The sequence below is a fragment of the Strix aluco genome, chromosome Z (assembly GCF_031877795.1).
Source record: "Strix aluco isolate bStrAlu1 chromosome Z, bStrAlu1.hap1, whole genome shotgun sequence".
Classification (NCBI taxonomy): Eukaryota; Metazoa; Chordata; class Aves; order Strigiformes; family Strigidae; genus Strix; species Strix aluco.
The window spans coordinates 28,333,681-28,359,981 of NC_133971.1; the positions used below are offsets into that span (position 1 = coordinate 28,333,681).

At 40.2% G+C, this 26,301-nt stretch overlaps 2 protein-coding genes across 4 annotated transcripts in view; one reads left to right on the plus strand and one right to left on the minus strand.

The window, feature by feature from the left end:
• MRPS27 (mitochondrial ribosomal protein S27) overlaps positions 1-12,925 on the plus strand; it is a 47,764-nt gene extending 34,839 nt beyond the window's left edge. For all 3 annotated transcript variants that reach the window (XM_074813037.1, XM_074813036.1, XM_074813035.1), the window contains exons 8-11: positions 2,325-2,427; positions 4,685-4,827; positions 8,215-8,370; positions 12,499-12,925. In XM_074813037.1, the coding sequence (XP_074669138.1) occupies positions 2,325-2,427; positions 4,685-4,827; positions 8,215-8,370; positions 12,499-12,738 (642 nt within the window). In that variant the 3' untranslated portion in view covers positions 12,739-12,925. The remainder of the gene's footprint in view (positions 1-2,324; positions 2,428-4,684; positions 4,828-8,214; positions 8,371-12,498) is intronic.
• A 6,290-nt stretch (positions 12,926-19,215) lies between these two features.
• MAP1B (microtubule associated protein 1B) overlaps positions 19,216-26,301 on the minus strand; it is a 75,268-nt gene continuing 68,182 nt past the window's right edge. The window contains 2 exon segments of the mRNA XM_074813040.1: positions 19,216-24,078; positions 24,810-25,048. Of these exon segments, the coding sequence (XP_074669141.1) occupies positions 23,923-24,078; positions 24,810-25,048 (395 nt within the window). The 3' untranslated portion in view covers positions 19,216-23,922.

A 26,301-nucleotide genomic window follows, 5' to 3' on the forward strand; every position in this document is an offset into this window, starting at 1 on the left:
GAGGTCATCCTTCCCTGTCCTTATCTCAAGTTCCTGGGTCTTTTGCTTTTCTCCTTCTCAGCACTAGTGGGGAAGGGGGGGTAAGCAGCTGCGTGGTGCTCACTTGCCCTCTGAGCTCAAACCATGACACCTTCAATAGCATGTTGTCATCCATATGGAAAATGCTTCAAGCCTCCATTTGTCTTACATGAAGCATCTCCCAAAATAGGTATTACAGATACCTTAAGGTTTTAACTCAATGGGGTTGTAATTTCAATTTTCACTATAGAAATCAGATGTGTGTTTGCACTGTTCTGTGTCCTCCTTCATTCCCCAGAAGTCAAGTGTGATCGATCACTTGCATATGAAAAGCAGAGGGACCAAAATCTCATTTTCTCATTGTGTTTGTCCATGTTTGTGTATCCTCACTGCAAAAGACAAGCACTTGTCAATATGTATAGGATTTCATGAAAGCTGAATATGCAAACAAGGATGGTATGGACATGACACATTTAAGGCATGCATATTTATACAGCTGCATTTTGAAATAACCCATCCAAAGACAGCAATAAGCCATATTTTTATATGCATACACCATACAGAGTACCATTCAACACCTCATAATTCTCAGTACCAATTTTCTGTGTTTGATTTCAGAAGTGGGGGAAGGCAGAGTTATGAGATCTGCTCAACTGCTCCTGAAAATCCCATTCCCTTTTCCCAAGGTGTGAGACAGGTCAGCCAGTGTCCTGTTGCAGACAGACCCTTGGCTGTAGCTTAGGGTCCAGCAGCCTGATGAAATGTTTTTTAACTCTGAGAGCTGAATCTTAGGCAATCTGATGTGTGTTAGTCTTTAGGGCGTATAGCAGTGGTGATAGAGAGCTTCCATTTTTCTGCTGTTGTAAACACCACTGAAGCCTGACTGGTCTTGGCTGTCCCCAGGAAGTTTCGTCCTTAACTGCTGCTAACAATCAGTATGATTGCTAACTTCCACTGCAAAGGTGTTAACATTAAGTTCTTGCAGTTCCTCCAGCTCTTTGAGCCAAATGAGCTAGCTCCCAAAAGAACCTAGACTGCTAAAAGCCCAGTTTTCCCAGTTGCATTTAATTTTCCTATAACATTCAGCTGGTGTGCTGAATTCAGCATGAAGCAGCCCTATCTCCTTTTATCCCTTTTCTGGGTCAGGCAAATACCTTGCCTGGCTGTCAGGTGATGGTATTTTGTGTCAGATGATAACATGCAAATTCTTGTAGCACCTGGATGGAGACAGAAAAAAATGCCATACCTTGAAAAAACATCTCTGAATAATACATTAAACCAGAAGGTCACACCTTTGTGTTTTTTAAGATTCAGTGTGTAAGCCAAAACATCTTGCTAACAATTGTTTTTTCCTCTTTGTCTTGCTTTTCCTCTTGCTAAATAGTGTACCTTAGGGAATTTTTAGGATTTTTTCTTTCACCAGGGATATTTGTTTCAGGTCGTAAGGTAATAAACGAGACACCAGAGTACCCTGCCACAAACCCCATGTGTTAGAGAGTCAGACTTCGTCCAATCTATTGCCTTTTATAGCTTCCTTTTCCTCATTTTATTACCGATTTGAGTTGTTCACCTTCTTTCACTTGCAGTAGAGACATTTATGCTTGATATTTGTGCTTCTCCAGTCTTGAAAAATATACTGTACTATCCCATAGCAAAACAAAATTCACGCTACTCTTGTGGTTTTAATGTGCTTACTGATTGGGTGCCCTTTTGTAGCTGTCACTGGTGGTCTGGCTCAGAGAGCTGGTACTTCTCTCTAGCTGGAGAGACAGCTATAATTTTAATCCTGGGGCATACAGTGGTCTTGGTGAGTTGCATATATTCTTCTCACAGTGCAGATTTTGGACTCAGAGCAGCTATTAGCAGCTATTCTTCTCTCAGCATTTTCCTATTCTAGTGAGGGATAGTAGAGCATGTATCTTACCACAGCTGCTCTAGTACAGAAGCCACGTAATTCTTTTCTTCATCAGTGTTAGCCTGAAGCAAGTGCTAGGACATACAGGACAGAGACAGAGCTTGACTGGTGTAAATCAGTATAACCCTCTGTCCTGAGGGAAATGCACTGATAGACTTCCATGCAAAATCTCAACCACTCACATTTTACTGTCTTCTGAAAAGAGAGGTGTTCCTTTGTATAATGTGTACTGTTCCTCAGGATATACATACTGTAACTCTGAACACTAGACATGTTTAATGATTCCTTATTGGTAAGATATCTGATGAAAACCATGTGGGCTATCTTTGGCTGCTGCCAATTTATGTTTATGTTTGTCAAGGAACACTTACTTAGTTTACATTATTTGCAGTGGGAAGAGGAGAGAAATCTTGGAGCATCGCTAGTGCTTACGGGTCTAAAGCAAACAAACACTGTGGGTTTTAGCTCCCAGCTCTATGGCTATGCATTCCTTGGTAAGTTTTACCTCCCTCATAATCATCTTTTCCCTCTTGTCTTCAGTGGCTGAATTAAATTGGCATCTTTGCTTTATTAAAGTGTAATTGAGGAGAAGGCTAAGAAAAAAAAAGGCAGAAATAGTGGAAGAAATGATTTCAGGGTTAAGACTGAATCTATTTTGTAAGCCTGGAGGGTAGTACTGATTTGAATGGTATGGCCTTCATTAGACAGCTTCAGAACCTCCTTTAGGGCTCCCTGCAGGTTTGGATTGGCAGCTGGGAGAAAGAAGACATTCTTAAAGAACAGTAGGGTTGGTTTGTTTGTGGACCAACAAATTTTCAAAAAACCCAAAAGTACAGAGTTCCCTAACACAAATTTTAGGTTATGGACAATAGACCTTTCTAGTTACTGAGCTGCTTAAAATAATCCTTAAACCTCAAGAAGTTCAGAGAGCACAGCCTGAAAAACACTATGTTTAGAACATTTACTCTTCACTGTAAAATTAATGTTTCTGTTGTGAACAGCAGATAGCAGTGCCTTTATCCTGTACCTGTTAAGGAGTCTTCACTGCTAACGATATGCTATATTGTTAAAGAGCAGTTAGATCAGGGTATATCCAGAATTAGAGGGAAGGAAAATGGGGAATGGATTAGGTAATTACTGAATTTCGTCTAATTGAATAATTGAAAAATTGAATTTCTATACTACTTTAGAGTAGTATAGCGCAGTTAGGTTTTGTCCTTCTCTACAAAATGATTATTTACTTGAAAGTAATTAATTAATTTAAAATTTGTGATCATGCAGTTGTTCCATTACTGCATTATGTTTTATTTTAGAATTTATTGAGGGTAATAAAAAGTGGGCTTGTTCTTAAAATGTGGCCTCAAAATACAATGTGTAGTGGCAGAGTTACGATGCTGATTTGGATTTATCGTGACTCTAAGACAAAAAACTCATTTTCAGTAAAATGTGAAAGTTACTTTGAAAGCAGCATTTTCCTTGTAGCTGTAGTTTGTTATTCAGTGGAGATACTCATACAGATAGAGGCTTTGCTGTCTATGTGGCATTCAGTTTGGAGTGGTTTTTATGTCATATAGATTGGTTGAATAGTGGCTGTATTTCAAAAATGCACTTCATTGTTGTTTGTGAGCAGTATTACTTGTTCCATGACATTGACATTCAGTAGATCAAAAGCTATTTACTTTTATGTCACGTATTCCACAGCCTTGCCAACACTGATAGAACCAACCTCTGAAAGAGTGAAAGATGTCTACAGGCACAGAGTGGCCTCAAGCACCTGAGATATTTTAATTTAACCATAATCCATAAGCTTTGGTTTTCCTAAACTGTTCTCTTTGATGTAAAGAAGAGTAAGGTGTGTTTCATACTTTTGTGTCATTATAGCCAGAGTATAAATCAGATTGAGAGCCTGGATACAACTCTCGTAAGCTACCCTGAAGTGGTATTATTTGTTACATTGACAATGATAAAATCAAAACCTTAGAGTGACAATCATTGCAAATTAGTACTCACCAACTGCAACATGCTGTACATTTCCTCTATTATGTACGAGTTTTGCATTCCCTAGTAATTACTGTCAGAAGAAAAGCCAAATGATCAGTGGTGCTGTGCATCAGAGGCAGGTCCTGATAAAGTCAGTGAAGACCGGGTTGCACAGAATGTCCTAAATCAAGAATCAAAATTTCATTTTGGCAGGTCTCCCCTTTTTCCTTTCAGGAAGCTCCAGCAGAAATAGGGGTACTAAGCTGTATAGTTAGGCAGAGTGTGTGCTTTAAACACTGTACAGTCTGGCCATGACGCATGTGTGAGTATACCCTAAAGGCCACAGAGGTGAGTCCAGACCCTCAGATTTAGTGCACACATGCTGCACAGTCAGCCCCTGAAGGCTAAGGAGATGTTTGTCTTGAGATCTTCTGACGTCCTGCTCAGAGCTGCTGTTACAACAGCCAGACAACCAGAAAACATGATCACTTTTCCTCCTTTCTGTCTGGACAAAATTTCTGGGTGAGGGGGGAGGGGAAACGGGGAGGAACCAGAAGCAAACATGTAATAGCCATGAAGTTGGGCAAAAGGGCAGCACCTTGATAAAGTAAGGTAATAGCAGTTCTGTCAGAGCAGCTTTGTAGAAAAGTGTGTTTTTACTACAGAAGCCAAGACACTTGCTGTCACTTCTAGAAAACAGAGCCACCCCATATGGATTCTGTTAAGACTCCAGTATTGAAGTACTAATGCTAAAGTATTTTTTTATCACAGGGAAAGTGGAGTTGAATAAAGGGCTAAGAGCTGTATACAATCTAATGCCACTGATGTGGACACCTGGGTACTTGAATAGGTGCTTGCAAGTGATGGAGAATGTGGCTTCATTGTCGGGGGACAGCAAAATCTGCAAAGAAGCTGTAAGTATGAAGGCTATAACCTGCTGAACAAAGAGAATGTCATACAACCCAAACTCCAGTAAAACCTGTGAATTCCTTGCCTTGCTAATGGGAAGAGGCCCAGCAATACTTCAGAGGTCTTTGGAAGACAGGAGAAGAAGTAATGTTTAGAACAGAACCACTGCTGCAGTTGATGAACCAGTCATGATGTCTACTGGCATGTCCTTGGGAATAAGTGTCTGTTACTGCCACAACATTTAAGTATGTTTCCTAAGCCTTCCCCTCCCTATAGGGACACCTGGGTCTGTGTCACAGAAAGCACACATCTGTAGGGATAGGAAGACACCTTTGTTTCCCAAGCTTTTGAACTCACTCAGAGACATACTTCTTAGCAGTGAGGATGAAATATCACATCTTGTTCCTTTCCTGGCTAATTCCGTGTATTCTGTGCCCTTTGAGATGATGTCCTGAGTGATACTGGTCCAAAAACAGTACAGAGTGATTTCTAGAAGGGTTGTAGTGCCCTCAGTTGGGGAAGGTGGATAGATTTGGTCCACTTGTGAGGGCAACACTGACTAAGGGACTTGAGGCTTAGGAATGCTGTGGGGCATCAGGCTGATCCCAGAATCAGGCAGTTTAGGAGGAATAACTTAGGAAACCACCACCACATGGGCTGGAGCATCAAAACGGCACTGAGGTGTCACCTCCTTTTCTTGTTACGCTTTCCTGAAGGTGTCTCTGGTGACAGGAGTCTCCCTTTTGCTACCATCGCTACTAGGCTTGCAGTTTCTGCATTTCACTTGACAAACAAAGGCCAGGGCGCTGCTCAGCAGGTTCTCCTATCTGTTGCTCTGTGCTTGGAAGCAGGTCTGTGTGATACTGGACAGTGCAAGGAAGGAAGTGTTACATTTGCAACTTCCACCATTTTGAGTTACCTCTTCGGGTGTGTGGTTTTGGAGATTTCTTCACTACTCCAAGTCTGAAGAACTTAGCCTAATACACTTGTGATTTTTTTCTGCTTACAAACCCTAGACAAATTAAAAAACTCCTCAGCTTGTTCTGGCTTGGAGATGAACATCCTGCTTCTGAAACAAGGCTACATCTTTCTGTGGTACAGCAGGACCATAAAAGATCCCGTCCTTCTGTGTATTAATACTGTAAAAATAGTAAGTGCTAGTAATACCTAGCAGTGCTTTCTTTGCAGAGACACTTCTTACTTTGTTTGGTGAACAGCTAGGAACTTATAAAATAAGGTTGTTACTGATTACTTGCTGCAAGTATCTCTGTACAAATCCAGTAGTAAAGCTCAAAAAGCAGTGACTATGAGAGCCACACAGAAACTTCCATGAGGAGATACTTGACCTTGTTTGAATTTTAGGTAGCAGTATATAAACAATAGTGCAAGTCAAGTAAGTTTCACCAAGCTGAGGACCAAGAGCAGGCTTGGATGATTTATTATTAAAATAATTTTTCTCTAATGCATTTTTGTGACCCCAGTGCAGAAAGGAAGACAAGGAAAATATGTTGGTCCATATCCTTGTCTGGTCTAAAGTAATTACAGTGTATTGATTTGCATAATCTGGCCTTTTTTACCTAAATGTTCATTAAGATTTTACTATTAAAATCCATACAAAATATTTTTAATTACTATTTCCAACTAAAATGTAGTATTCCTAAGGGTGAAGGACTAAGAGCACTGACCAGATCAATATTGGGGTCAGTCAGCTTCCACTGAATTCAGCAGCAGATATGATGGAAACAACTTCAAGTGCCATAAACCATTTTTTCCTGTAGTATCCTGGGTCTCTCTTGGGCAGGACTAGGTTGACCATTATGCAGTTCTCATAAATACATGTCAGCACTGAGAAGTACGGGCTATGTTGAAAATCATTGTCCTTGCATGCCTGCACAATCACAAAGTTACACGAGAAAGACACGGTCCTGGTTTTGTGAACCTGGCTCTTTTCCGAAATGTAATACTATTTTCTGTCTGAATAAATTTTGTTATCTCAAAGGGAAGTTTTCAAATTAACATTTTTTAACTGTGCAGTTCTTGTGTAAACATTTTGAAGTGATTTGCCCAATCATGATCAGTCACTTTCAGGCTTTAAGCTTCCATTCATTTCTGATTAGAAGGGTGTCTCTTTTCTCTCTGCCATTACTATCTTAACAACATAATAGAAATACTGTCTTAGTAGTGTGCTGTATAGTTTAACTGTGAACAAGCAAGACAAGTTTTGTTTTCTTCAATTGTCTGAGAAAGTCTCTAAATGAGTGTGTATTTCCAAGCACATAGTTGTTATTTCATTGCTTGTTTCATCCTGTTTCAGTACTGCAAGTTCAAAGATTACATTTCAGTGTCAAGAACATTATTTCAAATAAGCTTAATTTTTATTCCTTTAGCATTATAAAGTTATGCTAGGAAAATGAAACTGTATCAAGATCCCTTTTGCTTGGAGAAAGCATCACAGATTCAAAGGTTACACAGAGTTAATTCATCCTACTGATAAACATTCAGAATTAGGATTCATGGAAGGATAACAGCTCTTTACATTTGTAAAAGCTGAACTTTAAAATGCAGGCAACCTGCATCTAATAATTCCAATTATGGAGATCATGTTATTCCCAAAACAGTAGCAGCATCCATATAGCAGTTCCATCTTTTGTATCAATAATACATACAGAAATAATTTACCAAGTCCCATAGTGAAGCTAATGCATTCTTTTGATACAGCTGCAATTCAATTAGAAGAGGGTGGTTCTTTTACTACCTCAAAAGACAAAAGTGTGAAGAGAACTGAGGTGTCACAGAGTAAAAATATACCTATACCAATAAATGCCTACATTTCCATTTTCTCTGTTAAATTATCAGACTAATGATAGGAATGAATGTTCTTGTTGCTGAACAGGTGATTTCCCTGCTTCCTTTCACCAAAGGGGTCTGGATGTACCAAAGAGGCAGAGAGATTATATTGTTCAAACTTTCCATAGTAATATCTTATTTAGATGTATCTGTGATTGTGTATCATGCTAATGCTGTTATCAGTGACTGCCATTTAGCATTAGCATTTATGGCTGGATATCAGGCCAAGAAGAGACATTAGCCTCATGTCTGACATATCTGCAAATACCAGTCAGCATCTGAGTCACAGGGAGATTTACTGTTGACAGGGAGTGGTGGAGTTGTTCTGTTGCAGGGCTTTAATGTTCAACCTCAGAGTTACCAAGTACAGTACAAAATTCTTGCAAGTCCCATTTCCTTTTAGAATTTGGTTTTCTTTTTTCATACACACACATCATCTCAAAATACATGGTAACTCATGAAGTTGTTTGTAAACATGACAGCATTGTTACTCAGATTGTATTTCCAAACTGTTTATGCTAACAGTGACAAATGTGATTGTTCAGATTGATGCTCTGGAGACTGTTTTGCAGTCTGCCCTTGAAGCAAAACCTGATCCAGAATCAGCTAAAGAAGTCAAGGAATTAGAGCAGAAGTTACAGTGTGCAGAATCAGAAGAAACAGAGCAGTCTAAAGCACCCGAGTACTACAGCCGATTCAAGGTAAGAGAGTTTCATTTATCTAAATATTCTAAGATGTAGTAGATCACCATAATATATACTGGGAAATATATATACCGGCTTATTATGGCTAGTAGACTGACACCCCTTCAGTGCATCAGAGTCCTACCTGGCATTTTTGAAACTGATGTCACCTTACATTATCACTTCTTCAAACAGGAAGCAGCAGCCTACAAAGACATAAATCCTCAAGGCCACTTGTCTTTTGTCTGTCTGCTGGGATTTTATCTTCACTTTTCATACATCAAAATGATAAGTTGCCAAAGTGGTATGCCATTAGACATCCATTATCTGACCTTGTGTGGGCTCTTGTTCATTAAAATAAATTATAATAAGCATGAGACCATCATGACTTTATTGTCTGTTTGTGTATGAATAAGTAGAAGTGTTTCATTCTATACTTTTGATCTAGGGAATTAAGTAAGGCTGTATCCCCTCCCTTTTATCTTTAGGTTGTCACACTGACGATAACAATATGAAACACAAACAGTTGTTGATTAGGACACAGCTATATGAGTGCATTTTATTTGATCATCTCATAGCTCATCATTTTATCTTCTTTGATTTGTGCTGTGGTAAAAATCAAATACTCCATGTTGAAAATAATCTGGCTTATATTTCCAGGAGCAATAGTCTTTTCATAGCCCGTTGGTTTCCATTGTTGCTGCCATGACCTTGGATAGTTCTGGATAGACTGTTGTTCTTCTAAAGAAATGTCATAAGTTAAAAGACTAGTATCCTATGGTTTCATCTCACACACAATTTTCCTTTCTTTTAATTTTTATTTACATAAATTATTTGCCACTAATCTTGAGATGTTAAACCTGCTTTGTAGGCACTTAGAACTTTTTAAAAGTGTTTGGGAATCAGTGGGTGCTCAGCATGTGATAAATAATGCCTGGATGAATAACACTGAATTAGGTAAACACAAGTGCCCTTTGAAGGAGGGAATGAGACATTTTTATGAGCTTCTCATTGTTGTATCTATTGTTTAGCCTTGAAGAAAATAATGCAGAGTGCTCAAAACAAGACCTGAATGTCAAATTGGGGACAGACTAGTGCCAAGAGGGTAGTTTTCTTCTCACCTCAACCTTTCTACAAGTTTCATAATTAACCCCAGTTCAGGTGTTCACTGGTGTGGCAGTGAGTGCCCAGACTTTGAGCGAACAAACTACAGTCCCAGTGCTTAGATCTAAACTCTCACCAGAAGAGTCTGAATATAAGAAAGACATATTCCTCATTGGGAAATCTAGGTATCCAACAGTAATTTATATGTAAATAAGCCACAATTTCTGGTTGTCTGGATGAGAAAAGGAGCTCTTAAGTCAGAATGCCATTTCAGCTAAGCCTGAAGGAGGTCTCAGACTCTCTGAAATCCATTAGGCCAGCACCAGCCAGTCTTCCCAGCTGTACCCCTGGACACCTACAGTTGTAGTTCACAGGGCAGAAAAGTTCACTAGAAATCCATACCAGCCTGAGGAAAGGTGGCAGCTCTGAAGCAACCTGGCGGTGTCAGCATTCACAGTTTCTGTCCCAGCACAGATCATCTGCCCCTTGTGTGATGTAACCCCAACACAGAATTTGCACTTATGATGATGATGACACTTCAGTTGCACTTTGTCCAGCCCTGCATTATCCAGCACATCCCAGTCTTTCTCCTTGAGCTCAAAACCAGTTGCTTCTGTCTCCTCCTTGCCCTGTTCTCTTTCACAAGTCATACCGCTAGGTATGCAAGGAAAAGCATGTGGATTTGCTCCAGACATACAGTACCTGTCTAGAATTGCAGCTTGTTCTGCATGGCTTTTATACACATACTTGGACTCATGTCTCATACCAACCTTCAGAATGGCCATTTGTGGAAGTACCTGAAAAAGCCATGCAGCCTAACGGATATGATGTGTGAGAGGTAGCATGTCCTCCACTTCCACCAAAACAAACAGGACTGGAGGGCATTTGGATTTTTCCAGGTAAAGCCTTTAGAGCTGTAATTTAGACTCTCTGATACTGTCATTCATGTTGTAATTACCTGTTTTCAGATCCAGTATGCTGAGGCTCACTAGCCAGTACAGTGTTCTTCAGGCAATTCCTTCCATGTCACTGATCAGTGGGCAAACATTTCATCACATAAATGCTGGGAACACCCTCTCTTAAAAGCAGTGCTCCTTCTTTAATTGTCTGCATGCAGAGCCCTGGAGACTACGTATCAAAAATTAATGATTTGGCCACTTAAGAATGTGCCCTTTTGGTACCTGCAGGACACAGAGCCTGCTGCTTTCCTAAATTAGTTTCACTAATGTATCACAGCAGATCAGGGAAGATCCCGGGAGTTCAGTAGTGGCTTAGGAGATAAGTCCTGCTACTTTCCAGTTTGTTGCCTTTCTGTGGTTCAGTCTCATACTGCTTAGGTTCAGTGCGTAAACCCTGTTTTCAGCACATCCTTAGTAGTGGCTAGTAGGGAGAGTCTGAAGGATCTAAATGAGTTAAACTGAATATCTGATCTGTAAACATGAGTGTAGTTGTCAGGTTCCTTCCCCAGACCCAAGCTGTACAGTCTCTTCATGTTTCTCACTGATGCATTGTATACTTACTGACATCTCAGACAAAATAGACATGAATACACCGAAGTATTACTGAGTTTAGTTTTAGTCCATTAGCTTCAAAGTCATTGGGGTTTTTTTCATTCTTCATCACAAAATCAAAAACCAGACAGAGCCAAATACCCAAGCCCCTCAGACCCACATGCCTAGCATTTTAAAGAGTTCTTAATCTGCTGTCTGTCCAATTCAAACCTTCGAGGGTCTGGCAAAACACAACAAAGCCTGCAGTTCTGTTGGCTAAGGCACTGAGAAGTGGAGAGGCCTCAGAGGGGACATCATAGTTTCCTGTGTAAGAACAAGTCAGAGCCTCAAGACAGGAGCTGAGGGACAGTGCCTTTGCAGATTATTGCCAGCATGGGCCAGGCTAAGAAGAGCACTGTGGGCCAGCAGCACAGCATGTAAGCTTCCAGTGATAACTGGAAGTGGAAGTCCGGATATCTGCATGGCCCCAGAATTCCCATTCTGTTTCGGGGTGAATGTTGCCCACATCTTTGCATCAACCTGCAGTGCAAAACAATAGGCTTTATTCAAAGGGCCTAGGAAAGAAGCATGGATATACCTTTCTTTAGGATATGTACTTCCTTTAAACATTTCTGCAAGTAGTGGGCTCAGTAAAACATTTTATTTAAAAGAACAATCAGGAAAATGTATTGCTATCTAGTGAATGAGGCATGGTAAAGAATCTGCCAGTGATGTGTCATCTTTCTCCCTCAAGAAACTCCTTCTTGGTTGTGTATCTGCACTTTTAAGGCAATCAATCAGGTTGTTAGTGAGCCATCCGGCTAAAGATTCCATAAAGCCAGAAATAGTATCACTGGATGATTCATCATCTTAAGTGAATTAACATTTTATGCTGCATGAAATCTAAATAAGTAGACCTCAAGAAAGGAATACTGCACAGTTTCTTACAGAATCTCTACTCTTAGTTTGTGTAGAATATCCCTGGAAAAAAATATCCCTTGCTTTAGCACTGTTGTACAGTCTGTGTAGGCATAGTCAAGTAGATCACAGTAACTTTTGGGAAGAAAAAGTATGGGAGTTACCTAGTAAGCTGTTAGCTAGAGAGCATTTAAAGTGATGTGCATCTGTTGAGAAGGGTGCTAATGCAGGCAGTGTGGAGCAAATTGTTCATTTGGTATTGAGGTGAGACACAAAACTAAGGTGTTTAGATTGTATTTACTGTAGTTGACTTGTCAGCTGGTCTGTGTTAATATGAAATAACTGAATTTGGAAAAATAAAGATAATTTCAATGGTTAATGAAAATGAAACTTCATTGGTTTAGTTTTACTGCTCAAAAAATTTGTTTTAGAGGTTAGCATTTCAAGAAATGGTATCAGCTACCACAGTTGAAACACTTTGCTGGGATAAAATAATTACCTGGCCTGTGTGGCCCAGCTAATAGTTAGATTTGAACAGCGATGTATTGGTTGTTATAGGGAAGTATTTCATGGCTGATTATTTTGTGACTGACTGGCTGTCTCCTTCTCCCCACCAAATCCCTTTTTATGACAGGAGCTGTACTCTAAGCTGCATTCACTTGGCAAGGTTGAATCTGAAAGCCTGTTAACCCTGACCACCCAACTTGTCAAGGAAAAGCTGCCAGCATGTGAAGTGGAAGACATTGCAAAACATGAGCAGAAGCTGAAGGAGTGGGAGCAAGAACAAGCACTTCTCATTGAGAGAGAAAGAGAGATGAGAGAAAAGGCTAAGCAGGAAATGGAAGCTAGGAAGCTAGCTAAAGCATCTGCTTAGTACTGGAACTGAAAGACTACCACAGTGGTATGCGTTTCTCTGTCAGGGAACTGAAGTGCTCACCATTATTAATATTTCACTTCAATCCTGCTGCAAGTGTGACTGTATGTGACTGCTATATGCAAATTAAACTTTTCCCATTTTGCCTGTTTCCTGAAGTAAAGCACATGTGGTTTAGAAATCTTCATCCTGTATATATTTTCCTCCTACCACCAACCAGGCAGGGGGTGGGATGGAGACAACACAAAGAAGCAAAGGCATAAGAAGTAGCTTGCCTGTGATGAAAGGTGTAGAGGGTGGAAGGAACAAAAGAAGAGGGAAGAATTTCAAACACAAGTTGTTTCATTAGGGCTTTCTCACAGGGAAGAATGCCTTGGCTACTCTGAACTTCAGACACTAAGAGGATTAACATATATTGATTGCTTTTTTTTCCCAACCCATTTGGAAAATTTGGGCTACTATACATGGAGTTTAAAACCTAACTTTAGACTTAAAACTGCTTCTAAAGAGTTCAGCCTAGTGAGTTAGCACTTGTACAGGCACTCAGATGTGCCTTCCCTGTAAGGAAGTTAGAAATTTCTGACTTTAGTAGTGTTGCTCTGCTCCATTGTTAAGGTCAGTAGAAAAACACACACAATCACCTCTGCACATGCCAAGGACCCTCATACTGCAGTGCAGTTTCCTTTTATGTTCTGGGCACTGTTTCTTGAGGTTTTTGACCTAATTTCCTTCTTTGTCTCAGCTGCGTATGCGGTCCCATGCCCCATTCTTCAGATTAGTAAGACAATGTAGCTATTCACACAGGGCACACGGAGGGGGCGGGCAAGGGAGGAAATGATCATGGTGCATTGGTTGTGGGATACATCAGCTTCCATCCCTGCTTACATTCCCTGTCACCACTGAATCTCATCAGCTGCAGCCAGCAACTTTATGCAGCTCATGGCAGGGCAAGTTCCTTGAAAACAGGGAGACCCTAGCAACAGCCCTGCCATATTGCAGGTTGTTATGGCAACAAGTGATGTCTCACTGTGTTGTCTAGTTTTATCATGTACCTGTCTAGTCTTACAGTGATAAAACTCACATCACAAACTCACTGTAAATCCAGTGAGAACACGCTGCAAATCTGTGAACTTGTTTTAGGTGTAGGAAAGCATCTTATCCGCATGCACCAAATACCTCTTATTCCCAGCAAACGCACTAGAGACTGATTTCTCTTTCCCATCCAAGAACTTGGCAGGAAGGTCCTTCATCCCATCTTGTCAGCAAGTCCCATAGTTTCTCCCATACTGCAGTAAGAGAGTGCTGTCTGCAGGTGAGTGAATGATTTTGTGACTTGGCCTAACTGAACTAGCAGTGGACTCTCCTGGGCAACTTTTCTCAAGTCTCCTGAAGTTTTTTGCATCTTTCTTGGTCTAGGGAGCCTTAAGGGAGAGTAGGCCAAACACGCTCTTAAGAACAATTTCTTTAAAACTGGGGGCTTTAAAGAGGTCATCACTCCTAGTCCAGCCACATGAGAACGAAGTGTCCCTTCCCTGACCACATATTTCAGTGCTTCACTATCAGAATATGCGGTGTACCTCCAGAGGTTCAGTCACTACTGCATCCTGGTTTGTTTCTTGGCTTCTCTTCAGATACACTCTCTCTCCTGGGATCTTCTCTACACCATCACAGTTTTAAGACCCTTCTTGCTGACACATGGCCTCTAGGCACTGCAGCTGCTGATCCTGTTGCTTATGAGACACTGGCTAGCCCACAATGGGCATTGACACATTTCTCCTTGTTTCTTGTTAGCATCTGTTTCTTGGCAGTACAAGGAGCCTGTTTCTGGCCGCACCTCCACCCTCCCTCACCCTACTTGGTAGATAGGACAGGCTGCTAATGCTAATTGAGCTGGGCAAGCTGCCAGCTGCTGTGCACCCCACTCGCAGAGCACGCTTCACTTCCGCCATGACTAACCCGTCTTCCCATTTATTTAGACCTAACCATTGCAGTGATAGGAGAAAAAAATCCTCTTCTAAGCTATGAGAAGCCTGTTAATTAGTATTACAGGTAGTCTCCTTGTTTTACTCCAGGCACTGTGGGTTTGAATGCTCTGAGACCAGTCCAAAGCCTAAACTCGGTGTAGATAGAACTTTTCTCTCCCTTCATCCGAATCTCCTCCCATATCCCCCTCTGCCCTCTGGCATACGCTCACAAACCAGTGAGCACTTCCTCACTAGGACACTCTCAAGCGTTTTGAAATGTTGCTGCTCCTTGTGCACTGTTTCAGACAGCTGCCTCGACCTTTCCGTATGTGGATGGGACTGGTGAAATATTTACTAGAGGGGACAGACCAAAATCTTTTTGGTAGTAGCATTATATCCTTTTTTTTTTGATCACCTCTCCTAGAAATGTTCCTTCACATCCTGTTTTTAACTACAGCTGTGATTTCGATAAAAGCTATTGCAGTTTTTCCCTTGTCAGTATATTTCTAAATCACAGGAGTGCATCTTTCTTCATTAAAGTTTTTGAATAATTTCCCTACTCATTTTCCTGCACAGTCACTGAGTTGTGTGTGCAAACATGGGGACCAGCAGCCTAAATAATACCTGCCTGCTCTAACGCTTATGCTGCAACATTGCCAGACTTGCACATGCTAGGCAGCCTTAACAGCTCTCCTGTTTTTCCCAGGTGTGGGAGAGACCCTTCTCCCAACAATACTAGCCCAAAGAAACAGAACCCTGTATAATTGCAAAGCCTGTTGGTATGTTGGCATGAATTGAGCTGCTGTTAGGAGAAAAAAACCAGCACTTCAAATCTTAAAGCTCTTCCTTTTAATTCAAAAATCAGCTTCCCAATTCAAATCCACAGCAGACACCGAATATGCTGCTGCTGAGGCAAGCAAATATATAACTCTTTCTCCTGAAAGTGTTACTGGCAGAACACTTCCAACAAAGAACTGAAGGTCACTATCCATTATTCACAAGAGGAAAATTACATATTTATTCCCTTGCAGCTCAGATAAGTGTTGCCTGAAGCCTTGCACTGATGGACCGTATTTATGGTAACACCCGACCTTGCCAAGATAAGATTACTAGATGCTCTCAGACCCAGTCAGACACCGTGGTCCTACACACAGCACTGGTGTCAAGCCCCCTCCCACAGTTTCAAGCACTTGCTCCCTCCCCCAGTGTCCTGTCCCAGCTGCTTGCCTGCCCATCCCAGGGCTCTCTGGTGATCCTAAAACTGGGAGACCAGGATGATGATCTACCTCCACTGCAGATTGGTTGGCTGGTGCAAGGGTGTTTCTGACCTGAGCAGCCATCACTGCCACTGAGACAGGCAGAACACAGCCCAGGGCACAGAATAGCAAGTGTCATCTCTTCCCCCACCTCCTCAGGAAGCTGGAGTCGTAGTTACAAAAGGGAATTGCACCCTTGACTTTGAGGGAGGCAAGATGTGGTCCACTGAACAGCATCCAATTCTGCAAGTACTACTACTGCTTTTGCTGGAGCTGTTTATGTAGAAACTACAACTGAACCTTGCAAATGCATTTCTATTGAGTGAGCACATTTGTGGAACATAAAGTTAAATTTACCTTCCCCAGAAATTTAACAGTAGGAAATGTTGAGATGAGGAAAAGGCTCTTTGATTGTAGAAGAGAAACTACTACTGACATAAGTGGCAAACAACTTGAGCTTGAGATAGTGACTCTTTCAAACTAAAACTGGAGAATGAAGTATAGGCCAAGAATTAGTGACAAAACATTAATTCAAGAGTAACAAGATACTAAATGTGATAGCAAACTGTGCTATCTACTCTGAGTCAATCTCCACAAGGACATATATATATCTTTAAGTAATCACAAAATTGACACTGAACTCAGCTAGCAATTGCATAGGACTAAATCTGTTGCTGCTTTTAAACCTTTCTGATAAACTCAACCCATTCTAAATGGCAGATGCCCCAGGCACAGAAATGGCATTAGAGCCCCATTGACAAGCACATTAGATTATCAGGACAAAATTCAGCTTTCAATATATCTTGTTTATTACAAATCCTGACAATTCCTCCCTTGAATGAATTGGGAAAGAAACTTTCAAGCCTTTTCTGGTCCTTACACATGGTAACCGCTGCTATAATTGTATCTTTGGAAACTGTAAACTTCCTGGAAATACTGAGTTGCACTCGGCAAAAGGTTCATATTAAGTATTTAAGTGTCTCAGGGGTTCAGTTTACCTTCAACTCTTTAAGTTAACTTAACGCAGCTGGGCTGGGATAACTTGAGATTTGTAAAAGCTCAAAATTAATTTCTGGACCTTAACAAGTATACAGGGTGTAACCTCAGTGTATATAGACATTGTTATGTATATTTAGCTTTCTTTGTATTAGGACATAAGTTCCATCTATTTCATTTATCCTCCCTGTATAATTCACAAGCAGAGGTGATGGGTCAAGCTGCAGTACGATGTGTAAATTGTGATGTGCAATTGTTTTGGCAGTGAAGCTGACAGCAGATGCATAGTCAACCTCCGCCCCTGCCTTGCCAGCTAGTCACACTGGGACTGTTAGTGCTGAAGTTGTTGGACTGTAGAGAAGCAGCTACATGAAGTGGTAATGATGCACAAGAACCTGCGAACAGAGCTTGTACATACAGCACCTGCTGATCTGGTTCTTTAGTTCTCTGTATTTCATTTCTGGTGGAAATGATGCTAAGCATCCAGTCAAAAACCAACAACTCAGCATTACTCAGCCTCTGGTGATTTTGGGCTGAATCTGAAGAAAGCAAACGCAGCACAACAGAGGACAATGCCCTCAGGGCTTCATGCTAGTGCAGACTGGTTGTATCTGTGGGAGATGAAAGTAGGGACCACAACAGTAGGCAGTGGTCAAAAACTGTTCACTGAGTGAAGGACATAGGCGATGCTCATGTAGTGGAAGTACCACGTGCCCAGAGACACTCTCTAGTAAGCCAAGGAACTTTGCTGCAATGCTGGAAATGAGCTGAGTCTATGAGGTGTCATCATGTCTATTACTCAAGAGACCCCTGGACACCTTTTTTCATCCTGTCCTAGGAACCATGAAAAGCTACAATTTCTTCTCAACCACAGAACACTTGAAATCAGTATGAAACAGTGTCCAGGTCTAGGATGCCACAAGACAGATCTCACATTTCAGTCTGAAAAGGTCTGAGTGACTATCATTTTCCCATGCCATCTGAAATACTTCATAATCTAACTGAAATTGTTCATTAACAACACTAGCGGAAATAAAATTTCTCCTCCTCAGCAGCTGTTTTGAAGAAAGGAGCTTTCATCTGGCATCTGGAAGCAGCAAACCAAATGCTACAACCAGGCTGACCTCCTGGCCACAGGTACCATGGGTGGTCCCATCTGTGCAAATCCAGAACTTCACCCTGCAAGTGCAGGTGAATAATTGGAGTTGAAACCTGACCTGGTCTGCTTAGCACAATCATTTTAATATATTTTAAGTAGCATCAGGCTACTCTACCACAACAGCTCAAAAACCTTTGATGTAGACATGCAGAATTATACCTGAAATACAATATTTGCAGCAGCTGACTCCCCTCATCTGGTCTTCATTTTTCTCTGCCACACTCAGCCCAATTCAGGCCAAACACAGTATTTTTTATTAATGTCATTAGAAGTTACAAAAGAAATCTTAGATGTTGGAGATGGATAAGGGCCCACAAAAAAACCTGCTGTCTAAGGGTGAAGGAAATCCCACAGGTCCACTGCTTCTCCTGGGAGCAAGCACCCTTTGCTCCTTGTTGCCTCAGCCTTTACCTGCTTTCATGTCATTACCATCTCCCTGAGCTAAAAAACATTAGTGTTGACTACTGCATCTTGTCACAGTAGGCATCACAGGAACAAGCCAAACTACAAAGGCCGAAAGCCTGATCTTACAGCATCCCTTTAATAACAGTAGAGGAAAAGTCTGATGTGTATAGAGTAAAAAGCTAAACAGAGCAAAAAAACTAAACTGAGAGCCCAGCTTGCCCAAATGCTCCATCCCTTCTCACTGGGATCACTGGGCAGTGGCGGTCGGTAAGAGTCCACGTCCACTGGAGACAACCTGCGCACTCTTGTTAAACTGCAACAACTTTGGAAAAGACCTCTTTTCCAAACCAGGGTGGGCTCAGTTTGATGTAAATTTATTGGGTATCATCTCTGACACAGCCCATTGAATGTGTACTTACTGAAAATGAGGTGTTTTCTCATGCTGCTGAGGGATACAGAAATGAGAACAACAAAAAGAAGTCACATCATGGTACATCATGGTAATGTTTTACACCACAAGAGATAAAAGTAATCTTCCTCATTTATTTTCCAATTTTGAAACATGGTTCTTATCTAGCATTTAAATAGTCATTGATCTTTTGAGGAAAAAACCCATATAGTAGATAATCATGATTGAAGGAAAGAGAGAACTTAAAAATACATACATACACAAAGACAAGAAACATGTCAACACCACTTTACCACTTTTGTATTTTATTGTGGAACTGAGTTTGTTTCCTTTACATCAAATATCCTCAATGGAAGAGGGGATATTGCACACAAATATCATAAAAGCACTACATATTACTTTCACTGGAAACTAATTTTCTACATTAGATATGACTGGATAGAATAGAAGTGATGCAAGATTATAAGACATAATACCATACACAGCTGCAGACTGACACAAACACCATTCAGAACAAGAGAGAGGAGGTGTGTGAGGTGCTTCTCAGCCAGCAACAAGACTGTTTCTTTCCATAGTTTGAAAGATAATGGCTGCATGCAAATGCATGAAAGCATATTTCAGATTTCCTCTTTTACAGTTGTGATGACAGCCCAGTCTTGAAGAGGTAGCTCCTGCCATCTGGAGCTCCTAGCTAGTCTAGTGAAGAGAAGCTGCTTTTTAAATTCTTTTTTTTTTTTTTTTTTTCCTTTCTATATTTTTATACCGTTGTTTTATTTAGTTACTTAAGTTTTTTAGATTTTTTTGTAAAGTCACAACAAACAGGCTTTTTTCTTTTTTTATTTTAAATAGCAAACATTTTTAAACCTGGTGAATAATATAATTGCATTCTAAGAAATGCTTACCCCTAGTTGCTTTTAGTGTTTTGTTCAATTATTAAGTGAAAAGATGCAAGCTTACAGTTTCTTTCAAGTGGAAACATTTTTTTTCCTTTTCTAATAAATCCAGACCAACAAAATTACTATTTCTCTCAAAACATCATTACTGAGCAAGAACCTCTGGTGACAGATGAACAAAGAGAAGCATATGACAGAAATGTCCCAAATGCACAGTAAGCACTCTTTGGAGCTGACTTGCTTGTAGTGGGAGGGATTGAAAATTCAATTAACAAATTGATTAAATCTTAGCAAATGAGTACCAGAACTCTCCTAAAATGCATAAGCTATCGTAGACAATTAAAAAAAACCAACATTCATATTCACAGTTATCTCCATTCACCACAGTATGTAAAGTAAGTAAAAAAAAAAAAAAAAATCAAAAGTGATTTCTATGAAAGATGGGGTGAAAATAGAGGTCAATGAAGTCAGGCCCACCACAGGACTTTGAAAAGGCATGCAAGAGAGGCCCTGTCCAAGTTCAGGAGTGGGGTGGGATCTCCAAAGTTAATTCTTCATTGAATTATATGAAGCAGTATACTAATAGCATAAAGATCATGACTGGGGATGCTGTTATGGGTAATACCATCATTCAAATGGAGTGTCCTTTACACTCAGATATTGAATCTTTATAATCAGAGTAATCAATAACAAACCATGCTCCTAGACATCTATGCTGATCAACAGCACTCATCGTTAATGTACACGGTACATTTTGATGACTCTTAACACTAAACCAATTGTGTAGTACTAGGACTAGCACAGTTAGATTAGCTCGACAGGCAGGAAAGACATTCAGGGCAAGAGGAGCTAATGGAGGAATTCATCGCTGTGTTTTATCCAGGCGCCATTGTCATTTGAAAGGGAATGGATGGAACAGGCATTAAAATACCTTAGAATAGCCAGACTGGGGTTTTAATATTCTTGTAGCAGCAAAAAAGTGAATGTACATTTTAAGATCAGCTATAACGGTCTAAATATTACTATTATTTTAGAAGTAAAACAAATGTGTGAGCCATCACAAACTTGCTTGGGGAGACTTAAGGCTTGATTCCAATTTCATTTACAGTAGGACCAAATGACTGTAACTTCCCTGACTGTAGTGAAATTGCTCCTGATTCACAGGAGTGGCATAAGTCAGATTAGTCTCAGGACCATTGCTGTACTTAAAACAGATTTTCTACCAAAGCAGACATACAAACCATTTCAGATATTGTCAGAAAATCAGAAAATCTGTTCCCACCCACTCAAAAAGTTTGAAATCTGACCTATATAAGAAAGTAGACAAAGCAAAATTATAGAAATAGTACAACTGTTCTGCCAAACATTTTGCCTATAGCTTTGTAGACTATGTATTACAAAAACAATTTTAGGTGAATGATTATGAGCCCAGCAAACATGCTTGTTTTCACAATACATTGCCATCTGCCTTTTGTGCCATAGTCATTCTGAGTTATTCTCAATGACTTAGAAGTTATAGTAATAAATAAAAGAGCATTTCTAGAGATACCTGGAAAAAGAGAAACATTAAAAATAAATCAAACCCCTCAACTACTGACAAACAGTAATTCACAGCATTAAATGGGCCTCAGGAACCCACATTTAAAGAACCCTAAAGCAGTATTAAAAAAACCCTCGTAAAAATTAGGAGTGCAAACATATACCTATTAAACAAAAATATCCTAACAATGTAAAATTGAAATAAATTATAAGTAAAGAAAATAAAATTAGGTCATAGTTCACTACATTGTGAAACATAATACCAGCCATAATGGTGAATCATACAGACCAGCACTTATCTCCATTCTGGAGGCCTTTATACCTTCTTTAAATTCAGATTTGCAAACCAGATTCTACAATGTAACTAGATTTTTTAAATTGGGGTAAAACTTCTGTGACTAAAAAATCCAAATTGCTTAAATCAGAAAACAGTGATGCTGTTCCTCTGCAAGCAGTCTAGAGAAGGAAAGGAAGGAGAAGAGGGAGGAAAGTAAAAGAAGAGGCGAGGAAAGGAGGAGGCGAGGAAAGGAGGAGGCGAGGAAAGGAGGAGGCGAGGAAAGGAGGAGGCGAGGAAAGGAGGAGGCGAGGAAAGGAGGAGGCGAGGAAAGGAGGAGGCGAGGAAAGGAGGAGGCGAGGAAAGGAGGAGGCGAGAAAGGAGGAGGCAAGGAAAGGAGGAGGCAAGGAGGAGGAAAGGAAAGGAAAGGAAAGGAAAGGAAAGGAAAGGAAAGGAAAGGAAAGGAAAGGAAAGGAAAGGAAAGGAAAGGAAAGGAAAGGAAAGGAAAGGAAAGGAAAGGAAAGGAAAGGAAAGGAAAGGAAAGGAAAGGAAAGGAAAGGAAAGGAAAAGGAAAGGAAAGGAAAGGAAAGGAAAGGAAAGGAAAGGAAAGGAAAGGAAAGGAAAGGGGGACTTATTTTAGCTTATTGCTTATTGTATCTTTTTTCAAGATCTTCTGAGGGTTGAGAATGTAGATTAAACCCTTGTAGTAAAAAGGCAATCAGCTTTTCAAATCCCATTTTCCGTCATCATCAATAGATTAATTTTACCATCATGGTGCCCTTCCAACCACCCCCCCCCACCCCCCAAAAGGTATTGGCAGTTGACTATTTTCAATAAATTTTACCTCAATATCCATTCTCACTAGAACCTTAAACAACATTATTCACTTATCTTACAAAACTACTAAAAAAATTGCCTTCACCTGAAAAAATTTAAAAAAATTTTCTTTGCATTTTCCTGTAAATGAAAATGTTTGTTAAAAATTCATCTATTAAAAGTTCACACAGCACTAAAAAAAAGATTTCTGTACATTTGTTCCCATATTCATTTTTAAATAAAACAACTAAAATAAGATATGACAAAGGAAGGTTGAATACTGTACAGGCTCACAGGTAACCTTTTTCATCATTCTGAATGTTTCACTAAGTTTTGTAACTCTGATACTGGACACCACTTCAATCTTGCTTCCACAGTACAAAAGAAGCTTTCAAAAAAACGCTCATCTTGCCTTGTTGAGCTGTCCAGGAGCATCAATGAAGTGTTCACATAACTAACATATGTAATTCATAGCACCAAGCCATTTGACCAGTCAGATAGGTTTCTAGTACCACACATGCACACTCATACTTTACTGGTGTAACTATGATCCTACACAGATCTTTTATAAATTTGCTGTCTCAACATTAAAAAATAAGTGCATCAAGTTTCTTTGTACATTCAAGTCACTTTCTAAGGCAAATTGTCTACTGTATGTACTCCCAACCGCTTTGGTATTTTGCTTCAGTTAGACAGTGGACATAGGTGTTTAAGCATGTGGACTGGTCAGTTCTGGCTGGAGTGAGTGGACTTTCACTGGGAGCATGCCTTAGACCAACAATTCTGCATGTTGAAAGAGAGGTTTTAGACTTCTGGATGGAGTGCAGACTACATGCATATTTGGCCTATGATTGTTATGGTATGTCAGTATACAGAGTTCAAATTAAAGTGGAAAACTGCTGATGAGCATTTAGGTTGTACATCCCTTCCTAGTCATGTATTGTTTCATTTTATTTTTCCAGCTAACTTAATTCTGTAAAAAAAGGATCCCCCTTGTGATAGCTCAGCTTGACACCAATTTAAAACTTCCTTTTCATGTGAGAGCATAAGCAGACTGCAGTAAGCGATACATCTATTGCCATGAAACTAATGCAGATCTAATTCTTTATTACTTTCTCCTCCTACCCCTCTCTCTCTTTCTCTCTCTTTCTGTTTCTTTAGAGGGCAAATGCCTCTACCTGGCAGAAGTCAGTTGGGGTTGCTAGTGCATGGTTTCCAAATGTTCAGCAGAGATGAAACTGGATCTGTATTTTTGCAGTAATTTGAACCCTACTATGGGAATACTGTTACTTCCCTTAGCAATCAGCAAAGACTGAAAAATATTAGTGACTTGCATCACTGTGACACAGTATAGCATTTGGCAGGTATATAGTTCAGCAGTTGAAATAGATGGGTTGAATTTTTAGAAAAGGTGTTTTCAAACTGAAGAATTTCTGGAAACAAAGTTTAATCTTGTGATGCATGGTCTTGTTCTTACAGTTCAATCTTGCATGCGGGAAAAGATTCATCTTGCATAACAACAGTGCTGCTGCTTGCCAAAACCATGATGTTGAGGTCCTGCTGTTTCTCATGGGTCTCTTGGTACCATTCCCTCATCACTTCTGAGTCATGGGTTGGGATTAAGGTCACCTGTAACACAAAACAGGAGAGGAATGGATGTCCTGAGGAATGGACAACAGAAACAGCTGATAAGAAAAATGTCTTTTTAAGAAGCCCTGGTCAAGAAATATGTTTCTCTTTTGAAAAGTGTGGGTCTTTATGCAATAAATACTTGAATAAATGGATGGGTAAAAGGAAATAAATAAAAAAAAAGGTAAGGTAAAATGACTGCCAAAAAAGTAATTTATCAGAATAAAATCTTGGTTTTGTAAGGTGCTGAGATGCAGATTTCCAGAGAAGTGGCAGTCTGCAGTCTGCGCTGATAGCTCTTCAGATCATGGCCAAATATTTTGTTTATTGATCATGATGGAAAGGCATATGAAGTTTCCAAGGCTATTTGATTACCATATAAACCATAAAACATTCACTTTTCTTTCCTACTTACAAACTGCGACGTTTCCAAACTTGGATCATATATGGTATAGTAACAAGGTGAAACAGCTGAACGGCCCTGTAAACCAGCTCACATCTGTTTTATTCACCAGATCAGGTCAGAAGGGTTAGAAATGGGGGAGCAGCTGAGTGCAGTGCAGCTCTGTGCTTCACTCAGGTGTCCTTGCACATCATCTGTGAAATGGGGTGCCCAGCCTGGGACCCCATGCCCCAGCAGCCACCGTCCACTCCAGAGGTGCTCTGGCTTCCCTTAGTTGCTTCCCAGAGAAGGTTAAATTTACAGGTAGAGAAAACAGTGAAGAACCTACCTGCATGTTACTCTCCCACTGTGCCTTGCCCTCCAGCAGGGAGTCCAGAACAGCCCTGCTTGGCTCCTCAGCTGCAGAATCATTCCCGCTCACCACATAGTAGGATGACCGCACCCTCTTGAAAAACTCAACATCAACGTTCTTGCTATTGCTGTGGTTGGGAATGTACACCAGATCCAAATACACCGGAGGTCCTGGAGGCACTGCTGTAGATTTTGCCACCTTAGTATTCCCAGGTCCTTTGGAAATCAAAAAACAAAAGAATACATCACAGGCTGCTTAAAAACATGCATTTATTAATTACTGTTATAACTGCTGAGGTGAGGTGTGTCCAATTATGGTATTACCCTCCTACATCCAATGACATGTTCCAGCTTTGTTTATCCCAGTTATGACTGTAATGGGAGGAAAAACATTAATAATTGTTAACTATATAATACAATAAAAACTCACTACCACATAACCAAAAATTGGCTGAACCCTTCCCAGTAATATACTACTATTATCCAACAACTACTACACAGGGCTGTGATTACTGAATCACACCAGTAAATGGTGGTATTATTTTCTAGGTTAAGAAGTACAGCTTTTTGAAAGGTATGCACAATTATAATACCTAGGGTCACACAGGGAATCATGCAGTTTTGAAGCAGTCCTGAGATCTGGGGTATCAGCACATAGCAAGACGTGGTAGCTGTTGATATGTCCAGACTCCCTTACAGGTGCAGCAGGAGGCTACTACATGTGAGCAGAAAGAGGGTCAAAGAGGAGCTTGTGAGGACAGAGAAACTTGTAAAGCAGTTTCTTCAGGGAACTGAGAACAAGTGTTTGTTTGCCTGCTGGATCCTTATTTGCATACACAAACTAGCCACTTATCACAAAAAGTAGGAGAAAGTGGTTTTTTGCTGCTGTACATAGTATAGTACTTGTTCTAAGAGCTTCAGTCAAAAGGAAGTTTAAACACATTAAAAGTACTGCTCAAAAAAAAGGGGGTTTTTTGCTATGCACTGGATCATTGTGTGAACTGAAAACGAGGATTCAACCAGTAATTTTATCCAGATGATCATCATTTACACTCTATTAGCCTTCTCATGTTGTTACAGAGGATGAAGCTTGGTAAACAATTATCTGAGCAATACAGTCTATTTAGGGTCACATACTGTAAGGTCGGCGAAGTCCATTACAGCTGCCTAGCATGTCCTGCCATTCATCATAGAGCTATACGCCAAATAAGCACCATAATATAACTTCTCATGAATTAGAGAGTTTTTACTATTGGTTATGTTACAAAATCTTTTATTGCCTTTTCTCATAAAAAATCTGTGATTTATCCTTCTGAATTGTGGATACCAACACTGGTTAAAATATTAGATGTTACATTTTAATTGTCATTATCAAATAAAGTCTTGTCTTCTGGTCTAGTGTTTACCTGGGAAGTATGCTTTAAAGAAGAATTTCATATGGAGCTGAAGTGCTGGAGAAATGTACAGCA